At 32.9% G+C, this 14,706-nt stretch overlaps 1 protein-coding gene across 2 annotated transcripts in view; it reads left to right on the top strand.

Moving 5' to 3' along the window:
• The window catches only part of LOC115235193 (low density lipoprotein receptor adapter protein 1-like), a 73,201-nt gene that overhangs the window by 6,488 nt on the left and 52,007 nt on the right, over positions 1-14,706 (top strand). The window contains exon 1 of one of the 2 annotated variants that reach the window (XM_029806811.1): positions 12,693-13,108. The exons of the other annotated variant lie outside the window; for it this stretch is intronic. Within the exon in view, the coding sequence (XP_029662671.1) occupies positions 13,063-13,108 (46 nt within the window). The 5' untranslated portion in view covers positions 12,693-13,062. Of the gene's footprint in view, positions 1-12,692; positions 13,109-14,706 lie in introns of those variants that run through there. 2 annotated transcript variants of the gene reach the window in all.

Raw genomic sequence — 14,706 nt, 5'->3', positions numbered from 1 at the left:
GCAACATTATGTAATTTACATATATATATATCTCACCGATAACGTTCGCGCAATAAAGAATCGCGGTTGATCTTTGTTCGTCTATGAGTGAAACTCGCGAAGACTTCACAATCCGCTGATACAGTTGCTGAAATCGCGCGGTGTCAAGTTCAATACATACGCAGCTTTGTATTACAAAATCGATCACAAAGAGTTTAGACAGATTTACGTCGCACAATATTTACGTTTTTCTATCGCGTTGAATTGCGAAAGTCATTCCACGAAACATGCGTCTAAAGATGTAGGTCGCGAGACTGACCAGACGGATTAACACAGGCTATTTAATCGCTCTCTCTCTCTCTCTCTCTTTCTACGCATATTATATTTTATCAATTTCTGGTTCAATTCGTCTCTGTACGAAGTTCTGCCGGATATCAGTTAAACTTTTATTTAGCATCGTTTTAACTGATACACAGTAATAATGTATCATTTTAACTCACACTAAAAAGATCTAGAGAGAAAATCAGGAAATAGATCAGGAAATAGATCAGGAAATAGAAATAAGAATATCAGGAATGTATTTTCACGAGGAAGCATAAAATCTCGAGAAGTCATATTTCAACGGAATATAGCGTCGAAATTATAACAAATATCAATGGGAAATCATTAATATTATTATTTATAATATTATTTAATAATGTATTTAATAATATTATTAGTTGAATAAATATTCTAATTTTTTTCTCGTATTTTCTCAATTTTTTCTCACATCTGACAAATATTCATAAAAATTGGAGTACTATGTAATTTGAAGCGATTTCCAAAAGCAGTTTAACAGAATTTTATGACATTCGTTAGATAGTAAATAAATCCTTGACGTGTATAATGTTCGGTATTAATAAAACAAGTAATTATACTCGTACGAGAACTCTCGGAAATTTTCGTTAATACACGAAATTGCCGATTATTCAACATGCGCCGTTATATCCATCGGCCTCGTTAGTATCGCGGTGAACCAAAAAAGAGGAGACAGGGGAAGGAATTAGTATGTATTACACTCTCGTCGCTTGGAGATATATTCGAGTAACGATATTATACAAGAACGTGGAATATATCGGCGAATTTAATTTAATGTTGGCACATTTGAAAGTGCATAAGCGACATTCTTCAAACTGCGGACAAAAAATTAAATCAGTGTTTTTTTTAAACGGATCTGGAAATGAAGAAAGAACGAACAGAAAAGAAGGTAAAAGTAGAACTCACAGTATAGCTCTTGTTTTTCATCTCTCTTTCTTTTTCCGATATTTCAATATTACTATAAAATATTAAATTCGTATAACTTATTATTTGTGATTATATATAATATAATAATTAATAATGTAATTAAATATTAAATTATTATAAAATTAAGATATATTAAAATTATTAAATTATTAAAATTATTATATTTGAAAGTAATAAGTTCGAATAACTTGCGTCATTTTTGATCAAGTATTTCAGAATTAATTTATTTTAACTTCTTACTATCTGTTTTGGATTTCGCTTTTTGAACATATCGGTAATAAAACGAGCTGTTTCCAAGCTCATGATATATAACGAGCTCATCCTTTGGCCGAAATTTTGTCGGATCTTTCATATCCTTCATGAGGTATTATTCTTTGTCTCTTTATTCGCGAAATAACTTTCACGAATTGTCCGGCAAATTGTTCAGTCGACGACGTATTTTCACTCGTAAGCTCGCGAATGAAAAAGTAGAGAGCGCTCGATTATGAATCACGCGCATGGAGCTTTTCGCGCTTCTTGCAAGATTTTTCACGAGAGATCATACAAGCGGACTGGATTACTACATTTGCTGCTTTCATTTTTTCCGCGCCTGTCGTAATTCCGTTATTTCAGTATTGCTACAGAGAATTGCCACGTCCGAGATGTATAATTTTTTCGTGCATTTACTATGGAAAATTCTCGGACTTTTCACGCGGAATTAATCTCTCGCGAATATTCACGAGTACCAATCGCCTGTAGTTTCACGATGAAATGAAGAACGAACGATTGTACGTAGAAAATTATATTTATAATACATTCACACACATACATAGATATTCACAGAATATATTTTAACCATATTCATATTTAAACTATATTCTTAAAAAAATACATTAAATAATAAAAATTTATTAGTGATAATTAACGCTAATAATATTAAAATGTTAAATAAAAAATGTATGCTATTTTATATTAATCTATTTTGTCAAAATCAATTTATAATTGCGGCAAGTTAACGATCGTAGAAAAAATGACATTACTGCGCCACTAAGTGCGCAATTTGTTTGTTAGCGTTGAAATATTACGCTGAAAGTTTTTGTGAACATAAATCTATGTTAGTTTTTATTTTTTTTTTTTTATTTCAGCTTCTCGCGTGCATAAATGCATAATGTATAACGATATACGACTTCAGTCGCGAAGTGACGAATGCGAAAGCTTTTAATGCCGACTTTGATCGATGAATTCTTGTCGATTTTCGCGAACATGTAAGCACGAGTTGACCTCGTTCCTGCTACATTTCCCGATAGGAAAATAAAGAACTTTCTCGTTGCGATTTCGTGCCTGGAATTATAAAGAGCGCTTCTGACTGTCGCTGAACTCGGTTATAAACGGTTGTTATGGAAATGACGATGCCATGAAAAATATTCCAAGGGAAAGCGTCACCTTTATCGATAATATAGGGCCAATATCAGAAATTTCTATTTTAATCCGAAACTTTCCAGAAGAACGCAATGACTGAGAATAAGATAAAACTGAAAAGAAAATTTTTCAATGAGAAAGATCACTTGCTCTTTTCTACATTATTTTTTTTTTTTGCCTACGCGAGATAAAATTACATAGCGGTCCGCGGACCGATGTTTATGGTCTTGTGAGGGTTGACCCTGTGTTAAAGTTTTCCCCTTGCTGTCGCTATTTTTCCAACAATCGTGTCGTGGCGACTGACTCTCCCTTCGTCGTCGTGGTCGCGGGATAACCGTTTTCTCGGGGTGAAGGAACAGGAGGAGGACAATGGCGAGCCGTGGATGTCCCTCGAGAAATTACTTGATTTCACGGCAAAACTCGCGCGAGAGTTGGCCCTTTCCCACCGTTGTTCTATCTATCAGATCCTCTTCGCGTCCGTGGCTTTCTTCTTCCACCTCTTTCTTTCGTTCTCTCGCCTTTTCTGCTGGAAAAAGTGTTCTCGAGCCGCTACTGCGAGATTTACGGTCCTTGCGTAGCTCTTGAGGAATACGAGGCTCTTCGCTATGGAAACAGAGACAGCAGGGACGCATGCAGGGATTTTGGTCATTCTTAAAATTTGAAAAATGACTCTTGAAATGATAGAATTCAAAAATGAAAGAATAAACGAGATAATATTTAGAAGATCGAAAATAATTCGAGCAACTGCAAGGAGATTTCACCGCGCAATATTTTCTTCTCGAAATTACTTTTTCTTTAAGATTTTTTTTGTTAATTAAATCTTGTGCAGAAGTGGTCGGAATTTTCCTTTCGATCTATATTGAATCAAAAAGAAATATTAGCTATTATATAATCTTACAACATTCCGTAATGTAACATAATTATTCTATAATAATTTGCTTGATGTATATCTTTATTGTTTTTTGTTTGCGAAAATATATATTTGCCAAATAATAGTGATTCAAGCTCTTTTATTACGCGCCCCTGAAAGGCAGATCTGTTCGCGTGGTATCTTTTTCTTCAGCATGTTCGCGTCTATTCTAACGAAGAAGAATGGGAGGCACGTTTTTCTGCCTCCGATCGCGCGGTCGGTGGAAACATTGCACTATATTCCCTTAAAGGATAAAAATACTGTTAGCGTTGTGATATCTTGCTACTACTGAAAATATTTTAAATAAAGTGATCCATTTAAAATAATTAATAAATTTACGATAGCTTCGTTTATTTTGATAAAAAATCAGATATTAACTCTTTGTGAGTTGAAATTAAAAGATAAGAATTTGTTTTATTTAATAGTACTATGCTATTCTATTCTTATTAATGCTTCATATCGTGTTAAAAGAAAAGAAAAAAATTATATAATACTTTACAACATGGACCAAATTATTATCATTACAACATGAATACCTAGCAAAGATTCAAATCTAGCTTTTTTGCTACATGATTGTAATCATCTTGTGTACTGAAAAAAGATTGTAGAGTTGTTTGAATATCATTTAAGAGTATTTAGATTCGTAACATTACACGTTATTAGAGATTTTTGACGACGCGATAAAATTTATTGAACCACGTCGAACGACTAATCGTAAGTAGCGAAACGTGAAAAGATTTAAATGAATCCACGAGATCGATCAAGACGAGATCCGGTCTTACATTTCTTTCTGCGGTAATGAAATGCCGGCCAGAGGCCCGATTGTTGCATCAGCCGGCGCATGCACTCCCGTTGGGCCCAATTATGTCTCTCTTCCCTCTCGCTCTCTCTCTTCTCCGAGACGCTCTCCTACTTTTTTCTCTTCCTTCGTGGCAGTAATCGGTCCTCCCCTTTCAGATTCGCGAGACGAAGACTCGTTATACTTACACACTTCCACTAACCCTGAATTCTTTCATGTGCCTTGCTTTTAAAAAAAAAAAAAAAAAAAAAAAAAAAAAAAAAAAAAAAGAATTGGAAAGTATTTTTCTTTGAAAGGCAGAAGTCTCTTAAAGAATCTCCGCGACTTCGAGATTTGACTGGATCACGGCCAATCGAAATCGATAGATCCAGAAAAGCAAACAAAGCTTCCGAAGGAATAGAAGGAAAAGACAAGAAAAAGTAATGCGTGCAAAACAAGAATAACGATTGTCAATCGAATTGGAAAAGGAAAAGCATCCACAGCACTGCCAGAATGACGAAAGAGATAAAAAGAGAGAATGAGAAAGAAAGAAATAGAAAAAATGAAAAAGAGAGAAGAGAGAGTGAAAGAAGATAATGAAAGATGATGAGAAAATCAGTTATGACAGACGCGAGTTCTCTTCAATCTTCTTAGCTTGTAGAGATGACCGGCTTAGTGTGAATGCATTATTATGTTTGCACATGTTCACTAGATGCTTTATTTATTATTTTCAGTCTGTTAAATACACTTTCCCTTGTTCAGTAAAAAGATGAGTTTTCTTCTTTTGTGGAAGAAGATGCGAGATATGACGGGTTCTCTATAGAAGCGTATTATTTTATTATTTTATCTCGAAATATTATATAGGTCTTTCATAAAGAGAGTGCTTACAATAGAATGATTACAAATTTTTAAAGTTATTTATTAGAAAAATTAAATTTTTCCTCTCTTTGATGTTAAGTAAAAAAATAAAATTAGTTTAAAAAACGCGGTAATATATTTTTATTGAAGAGTAATAAATTTATTTCGTAAATATTCTCTCTCTCTCTCTTTCTTTCTTATCATTATTACCAATTTTCTATAATTTTCTGCCATAATCCTTAATCAAGCTGTATAAGAAAAATAATTTTATTACATAACTTTTATTATCATTTTTATCTTATAAAATATTTCCTTATTTTATTGTATCTTTTTCATTGTATTTAAAAAAATATTATTTTGGTATTCATACGCGCGCATATTTGTAATTCCAAGAGTGCCATATAACATGGACAATATTCTGATCGATGTTACCTCGGATCAAGTAGTCAATCTTCGGTTTCAAGGCGCCCACCTTTGAAGGAAGACACGCGATTCACACATATATACGGAAACGAGAACGCACTCATAGCGTATGCTAGGCTGACGCAAGTTCTCTCGAAATTTTCATCTCACGTTTCTTATCCTTCTCCTCTTCGTTTTCCTTCTCCTAGTTCGTGCAGTCTTCAGTTACAATTAGTTATCGATGATCCCTCTGATATTTTCTCAGGTTACGCGTTAACAGTACAATATTAAAAGTTAAAGCTTTGACTTCCCTTTCAATGATCAAGATTTTGGATATGTTAGACTACCGTTTGGTCGTTTCAAGAGAGAGAGAGAGAGAGAGAAAGACATGCATTGTTCTCTCGAAACAAAACTTGAAGTACTTCGACAATTTTATGGATATTCCACGATCGCGCAAAAATATAGAAAGAAAAAACATAGAAAGAAAATTATTATGAATAATCTAAAAGATTTAAAGTTATCTTAAACAAATTGCAAGAAAAATAAATGCAATCTTTAAATAAAACGCGAAGGAATAATTTTAGGAATTTTTATCGAGAATATATAAAACCAATTGTTTATGAAAATTTAAAACATATTTATTATTTGTTGAAAATGTTAAAATTATAATCACCAAACTATTAAAAAATATTTAAATGCGATAAAAATTTTGAGTAAAATTTTTTTTTTGTAAAAGTGCAAACTGGTATAAATATAATACTCTAAATTAATTATCAAGATTTGATAAAAAAATGTTTAGATTTTCTTTATAATTTATGTATATATTTTTCTAAATATTATATATTTCAAAAACATGCGTAATTACTAGTGGCTATTGCAACCACGTCATGAACACGACGAATGTTGTATACGTATATCTGCAGAATCGCGTTCTACAATAATCGCGAAATAGCTCGGATATCCTACATACACGCGATAATAGCGAAATGCTGAGGCACTCATGTAGCATAATAGCGAGCCGACATGCTCGGCTTACATTGCTCTAACGAATGAAGCTGGATATTTCACAGGAGGGCGCGAGGAGTTTACTAGCGTTACGCGTTCATTCAAAGAGAAGTGAATCAGAATCAATTTATACAAAACTTCTACATAAATTACGTTTGTAAAGAGATATTGTCCAATTTTCTAGAGTTCCATTCTTTTAAGATATTTAATGTGAAAAATTACGAAGTGAGGGGAAAAGCTGGCATTCCCAATTAAAAATTTTTGCTAAGAAAAAATCGGCTTTAATTTCCTCAAAGAATTTTAAAATGAAGTTTGCCAGGTACATCGCCGAACATTCCGTAGAAAATTCATCTTATCTTCGGTACGTACGAAAAGAAGAAAGAAAAAATGCGAATTATATATATGTATATATATAGCGAGAAAATCGCGTTGTAAAAGCCGTACAGTCTCCGGGGAAGCTCTCGAAATGACTGGCATAGTTCGCATACATGGCGATGTCTAAGAGTTCGGGTTATTCAAAGAGAGGGTAGCGCGTTGTGTCTTCTACATCGCAATCTTTGTCCCTTCCCTCGCTTCTAGATTATTTCGGCGAGTAGAGAATTGGATCTCACCTGTAGGAGTTACGGAAGGATCTGTTTCTTCGCGCGCATCAAAGGCCAAGAATCGGATGTGAAATTAATTTGCGATAGCTTGGAATCCGTTAGATGATATCCAGCAGATTTTCCCGGTTTTCCAGTCGTACGATTTTTGCTTTAATAATATTAAGAAGGAATATCAAATCGGGCTAAATGATAATAGAACGGAATTACAGGCGTAATTTCATACCCTGATTTATTCGTAACATGTATTTTCGAGAAATTTTTACTTTTCTAAACTTTCAAATTTCCGTGATATCGAAACGCATGATACTTAAACAAGCACTGAAAAAAGTAATTTTATAATTTTTATATATTTTACATTTATAACATTGAACATTTTAATATGATTCAATATATATTTAATTTTTTAAATTTGATTGATAAACATTGATATTATACGAATATTTTTTTTAAACTTCCTTTAATTTTTGAATGTTTTCGTGACTTGTTAAATTGTTAAAAATATAATTCATACAGACAGGTAATTTTAAATAAAATATGATATATATAACGTTATATATATCTAAACCTTTATTGAAAATTAAATGAAAATTTAATAATCGTTTAAACGGTGTCTCTCTCTCTCTCTCTCTCTCTCTCTCTCTCTCTCTCTCTCTCTTGAGCATGTTACGTTTACCTATATATGTATATAAAAAATTCGAGATGCATTGTTGTATTATTCTCGAGAAACAATGGATTATTACATCCATTATTGATTACCGTCCTTCGATTTCGTATTGCACCGTTTTGCATCCACAATAGAATGATTTATTGTAATTTCTTACGCAATGCCCTTTAACAGAATCGCACTTACAAGGTTATAAGTAATCGATCAGCATTATAATTATCCGCCGTCATAATATGACGTTTGTAAAGCCATGGCATTCGAGAATAATTCTTTTGTTGCGTGAAAAAACAGTTTCGAGACATGCTTCCAATTAACGATGCAACGTGCAATTGTGCACTTCTTTGCCAATTTTAATAAAAACTCGAGTAATATTCAAGTGGATCTGCTTACCATGCGAAATTGAGATTCATTAAAATATCGTACTCTTTGATAAACGCACGAGTTCCACTTTCTGCTGGATGCGCTTCTTTTAAAAGATGCATTTTTACTCGTTATATATTACTCGAGCAATAGTGATTTGCATCGAAACGCAGCAACTTTCCGTTATAACAAGTTGAAATACATTGTAAATTTTTAAAAAGTGTGATCGATGACATCGACAATATATCATAATCTCTCTAAGAAGTGGCTGTAATAATAATATATTAATAATGATAATTAATTAATGATATTCGATTAATTGCGGTTACTTTAAATATTGTATTCATGCATCTCTGTTACATGATAATATTGCAAATGCGTTATATCGAAGTGTACTATAATATATATAGATCAATATCTTGAAATTGGAGCAGCCAATACTATTCTGTGTGGGTCGAAGATAGAGTGATAAATACAGCCTTCAAATTGGAGTACGTCGAACCTATAATTCCTAAATCTTTTTTAGGAATGAGATGATATTATCACATTATAAATATTATATTTTAAATATTTTAAATCTCATTTATATATTCTCATTTTATAGCTATATTGTTCCACATTTAAAATAAATTCTACATATAACAAATTTAATTCACTCTCGTTCTGAATTGGTATTGAATATAAAATGTTTCGCGAAAACTTGTACCAAAATTAAGCAATCTTTATGGAATATGAAGTATTTCGTGAAATATTCACCGAACTTTATGCAATATATAGGAATAAATGTATAAGGAAAGAAAAGTGTAGTCTCTCTTTTTCCTATACATTACATAAAGTTTGTCAAACGTTTCATGAAATTCTTCATATCCCATTTGTATTAATACATTCCTGATCTGCACAACATTGCGTAACAATACCTCGTTCGTATCCCGCGAGGAGAGACCCGAAATTACAGAGCGAATCCCGAGTCACGCATAATACCGTGCATAATCGTGCGTAATGGAATTCGTACCGCGTTGCATGACCGATGACCGTATACGACGACGTATCGAACCACGTGCGCGCACGTGTGTGTGTCGTGCGTGTGCTTGACGAACGTGCCAAACTTGGGATTGACTCGCTGTCGACGATGTCAGCTGTGTCGTTGCAAAGCTAATGGAGTAGCAACCGATGTATCATACGAGATGAAAGATACCGCGATCAATATATAATTATTATTCTGGGATATACGAAATTGTGAAATTAGAGTTTCTTGATATTATATATTATATATGGGATACATATATTATATATGGGTTATTTAAAGATAAGTAAGATAAAAAAGAGTAAATTATATACGAGTCTTATTGAGTTTTTATATAGAAAGTTTTTTATAAATTCGATATACTATGATTATATATGAAATCCATTATAATGGGGAAACATACACATATTTTATTTTTAGATAGAAAAAAAATTAATCTTGATAGTATTAGAATGAAATAGAATAGAATGAAACCACACATACAAATCTACATACATAGAAATTTTATTATCTCAAAACTTTGGAAATAATAATTTAATGTTGTCTTTACAGTTTTAATTAGATGATGCTTTTGTGAGTGTTTTAAACAAGATTTATGTATACATATATTAATGTTACAGTCATATAAATTTTATTAATTATTCTAGTTAAATGTATTTATACTCGCATATATTACATCAAAAGAAGAATAATAAAATGATTCAAGAACGTAACTAATTTAAATTACAGAATATTTTTTTATAAATTTTTTTTAGAAATAGATTGCTAAGAAAAAAATATGTATTAAAATATTGTAATATTTTTTTATAGAAAGTTTCTATCTTTACCCACTTTAGATAGAGAAAATAAAATTATTAAAAGTCACGTATATAACGTTCGGTTAAGCAATCGTTCAATTATCTCGGCACACAAATTTACGACATGTCACGAAAAACGTCATCCGGTTTCGCGAAACGTGTTCGACAAGTACATATTGTCAAATGCAGAATTCCTGTCGATGCCAACTGCTTCAGCAAGAGGACGAAAAGATGAAGTACCAATCGATGAACGGAATGAAGAAACGGGCGAAAGAAGATACGTGAGAGATGCAAAGACAGCAGCTGTGACGTCGAGGTTTTTAGCATGGGTTTTTTTTTTTTACAGACCGTCCATTACCCCGAATAAAATTCCATGTCGCGTTTTAATGAAAAATATTCGCCACTGTTCGATTTCAGAGTTGGTCTCGATTTTCACATTTTCATACTTTCCACTGCCTGGAAAAACGTCGACCGGAAAACATCACATATTTCTTTTGCATTTTAACCGCTTTAACGGTTAATTTTTAATTTCAATAATATTTATTTTCAATTTTGTATACAGAATGTCCCAAAAATAGCTATCTTTCATGTAATATTTTCTGACAAAATTATAGTCGATTCTTGCTCAGGGAATATCAGGAAAAAGTTACGACACTTATTCCGATAAATATATGTACATATTTTTTTTAATTATTGAATTAATTCGGGAAGATCAATTTTTGTATAATATTAAAATCTGAATACATCGAAAATTATGTCAGTTTTAATCGATGATCTAGATCGCGACGATAAAGAATTGATTAGGCAATAGCGATGAGAAAAGGGAGACGAGGCCAAGCAAAGTTTTGCAACATGTCCGTTAAGCCGGGCGCATAAAAACTCGTAACTCGGCTTTCGAAGAACATTCGTGCCAATTTCTCTCGTCAATCATCTTGCTCGGATCTTTGCAGCAGTTTATTCCCATTCCGAAGTTTCTTTCGCGTCGCGAATTTTTGCGTCATTGGCCGCCAGTTCTATCGATTTTTCTCTCGATTGATTGGCAATTTCGTCGAGCGCACGCAAAATCGATTCGAGCCGTTGCTGTCTAAAGTCAATCGCGTGCTAACGAACGCATAACGACCCCCATTAATCGAATGGCTATCTCGTTCTCATGTATTTAATCGGAGAAGCGTACACGAACACCTGATATATTTGCGAATTTTATTGAAAATTTTAGATTCCGATTCCGAACACGCAGACTTGATAATCTTAGATTAATTGTAAGTTTTCGACACTGTGGGAAAATTTACAGTATGATATCAGTTTTCTGATCAATTTCGCTTTCCTGACTAATGCAGAATTATTCAAACTTACCAGATAATCTTTCTCATTTTTCCGATCCGAAATCGACAAGAGAACTTGAGTTTAACTCGACTCACATTTTACAATAAATTAAAAAAGACAAAGATTATCATAAGGTATTTACTTTTCATTTAACTTCTTGTTATTACAATTTTTAGCTTTCTTGGACTTTTTTACTGTAATGTTATATCAACAATTTCAAAATTTATAGAGCATTTTGTAAAAAGAAGTTCTAAACTTTATTACGTCATGTGTTATTATGACATTAATTAATTCGATTTTTGCTTCAAAGTGTCTTTTTAAAGAAACGATAATGATTTTTCGTGATTTTTATCGTTAGCTTTAATCCGTGAAAACGCAAAAATGGTAAACACATTAAATCTACTAGAAGGGTTATTACCTATTACGAGATTATCCGAAGTTCTGCAAGTTTAGAACGGGTATTTCCCATGAAATTAGGTGGCGAGACCTTCGTCCCATGTTTCTGGAACGTGCCCGAGCAACGCATCAATTTCTTGGCGACTATGTCGTCCGCGGAGATGAATACTAAATTGCTTCGCAAGCCCGTACGATGACAGCCACTTCAGTGATATTTAATCCGATATTAAATTTGCCTGTTATATATTAAATATCTGATAAGCTCGCAGAATTCTTCACATGTCGGTTTTTGCCCAAGCTCTATTTTTATTTGCGGTGATATATTAGATACGTTCAACTAAAAGGATCCTTGTTCCATAAAAATCTCATCAGTCCACGTTTCAATTAAATGTATCTAATATTAAAATAGTACTTTTTTATTTCTATGATCTAAAAGATATTCTGTTATAGGCAAATGTTTGAGGTTTTCCTAGTAAAAAATAAATATTCTTTGTGCTGACCTTAATTAATTTTAAATTTTTATCTCGATGCGAAATTCGTGGTCCTCTCCGATGAGTATTTTTTTAAATATTATTCTCGTCAACCCAAAATTTTCATCGTAGCGTAAAATTCGCGGATCGTTGAATATTTCTCATTTTTGCGTTCATCGCTCTAAAATCTTCATCTCTTAACACTTTTTTCCGATCGATCCGAAATTTTTGGACTTGCAATTTTTCTATTTCTACTCGTCGCGAGTTCGTCGTCGCGAAACGTGTGAAAATAATCTTTATCCTTTCGGCGTGTGTGGGACCCGGTTCGGAAGCGGAACCGGAATCCGGGCCGGCGGTGGGAGAGAGAATGAGAGAAAGAGAAAGAGCGACGGGGCAAGGACGGACGGGGATGCGCATGTTCGCTTGCAAGGGCGAAGCGCCGCTATAAACCGTTCCGGACGGTTCATATCGCGGCGCGCTGCCACCGCGGCAACACGTTTTCGCGGGTGTTTCCGAAGATCGAGCTGGCGAAGATCCCGCCAGCTCTTGTCCGTCTTGAGTTTCGTTGATTCTGATCTCGTAGCTTTCAGAGGACTCCAGGAAATCGGGGATAAATCGTCGTGATTTGTGATTCGATTAGTGAATCATCAGCATTGCTCGATTTCGATTTCACACGTTTTGAACGGAACTTGTTATCGCGAGAATTGTGAGTGAGGGACGAACTCTTAAACGGGAGAAAGCTGGCGAGGCAGATTGTGACGAGAGAGAAGATCTCGGAGCTGCTGGAGTTGGTGATACTGCGCTGGGCTAGGATGTCATTCTTTAGGAGTTTGTGGAAGAGCAGCTCCAAGCATAAGAGTGAGTTGAGTTTGATCGGTTGAAAAGAACGAGTGTGCGGAAATACATCAGGAAAATATTGAAAAACGAGTTTCAATGTTTTTCGCGATGGTTGATTCAACAATAAATAAGGAAATTAAATAAGGAAATAAAATATTGGCAAAATGATGGATATATCATGTTTTCAAAGGATTTTCGGATTGTCTGCCGTATATAATCTCTACTATTTTTATTAATATTTATGTCTATTGTTACAAGAGAAATACAAAGATCACATATGATTTATCAAAATTTCCAATCATTACTTTCTATCGTCAATTTATAGTTCGATAGAAGAATATTATGAAAACTTCAAAAAAGAAAATAAAAATTTATAATACTATCAGTCATCTATAATTGAGCGCGAATTTCAGCCTTCAAACGTGAAATGTAATATCTCACGGATATATTTAACAGTAAATGCGAAAAACGAGCGTAAGTTGATTGATTGAAACAAAAGATGTGGGTACCAATTGGCGTAACGTATCTACAGTTCAATAAGATTCCCGAAATTGATTTTCAATAGCACTTGGAGGTAAACGATCCAGTGCACTTTGAGCAAATACTCACTCATAGCTAATCGTTCGCGTCACGAAAGATTGAATTGATCTAGTTGTTCGTTTCAATTTGTTTATGTTTATCTGTAGCAAACGCGATATTTATTATTTACTTTCGCATAATTCTCTTATTCTGTTTCTATAACTTTATATTGTTTTTTTAAATTGCACAATTTTTAAAGTTGATATTAAAAGTATATAACTTGCAAAAAAAAAAGAAATTATAATGATTGCAAAAGAGAAAAAAAATTGAGAGAAAATTATGAATATTAAAATTATAAAAACTTAACGCGTTGAAATAATATATTTGTTTTGTAACACGCTAATATGTGGTCACACATACACAGAGAGTTTGTACGCAATAATCTGTGTGAGTTGCCTTATATTTTATATAAATTTTGATTATATTTATACTACAATTTATGGCGAGCAGATAAAAATAAAGTTCCAAATAAGTAGAAGTGATAATAAGAGCAATGTGCGCTATTTAAATTTAATATTGCGCAAAATGATATGCGCATCACAATATAAAAAGCGCATTTTGAAGAAAATAAAGATTAAATCTTGAAATGGTCTAATTTCTCGTGCGATAAATTTGTTTGGTTTAAAGAGCGACAAGAAGTTAGCGAACGAGATATACTCGCCACATATTTTATGTCGTGTATGCTTAACCCTTGCCATTCATTTGCTTTTCATGAAGGTAGGCTGTTCTAGATTCGCAAGCGCCTATCTGTTATCGTTACATTCATAAAATTTAATATTTCCAATGATTTTCTATCTGTCATAAAATATATGTTAGATAATTATGTGTGTGATATCGAAAAAAGAAAATATTAACAAAATTTATGAACAATTAAAAAATATTGGCAAGTGAATAAATTTTGATAAACATACAATATTTTTATAAACCATAATTAAAACAGTTAATTATAATTAAAGATAAAAGTAGTGTTATAATTTTTGAAAATAATAATAATAATAATATATAATTACACATTATAATCATAATACAGAGAAAAATCA

The sequence above is a fragment of the Formica exsecta genome, unplaced genomic scaffold (genome assembly GCF_003651465.1).
Source record: "Formica exsecta isolate Colony F162 unplaced genomic scaffold, ASM365146v1 scaffold211, whole genome shotgun sequence".
Classification (NCBI taxonomy): domain Eukaryota; kingdom Metazoa; phylum Arthropoda; class Insecta; order Hymenoptera; family Formicidae; genus Formica; species Formica exsecta.
Note: the sequence above shows the minus strand (reverse complement) of the source record. Positions and strands in the feature narration are given on the sequence as shown.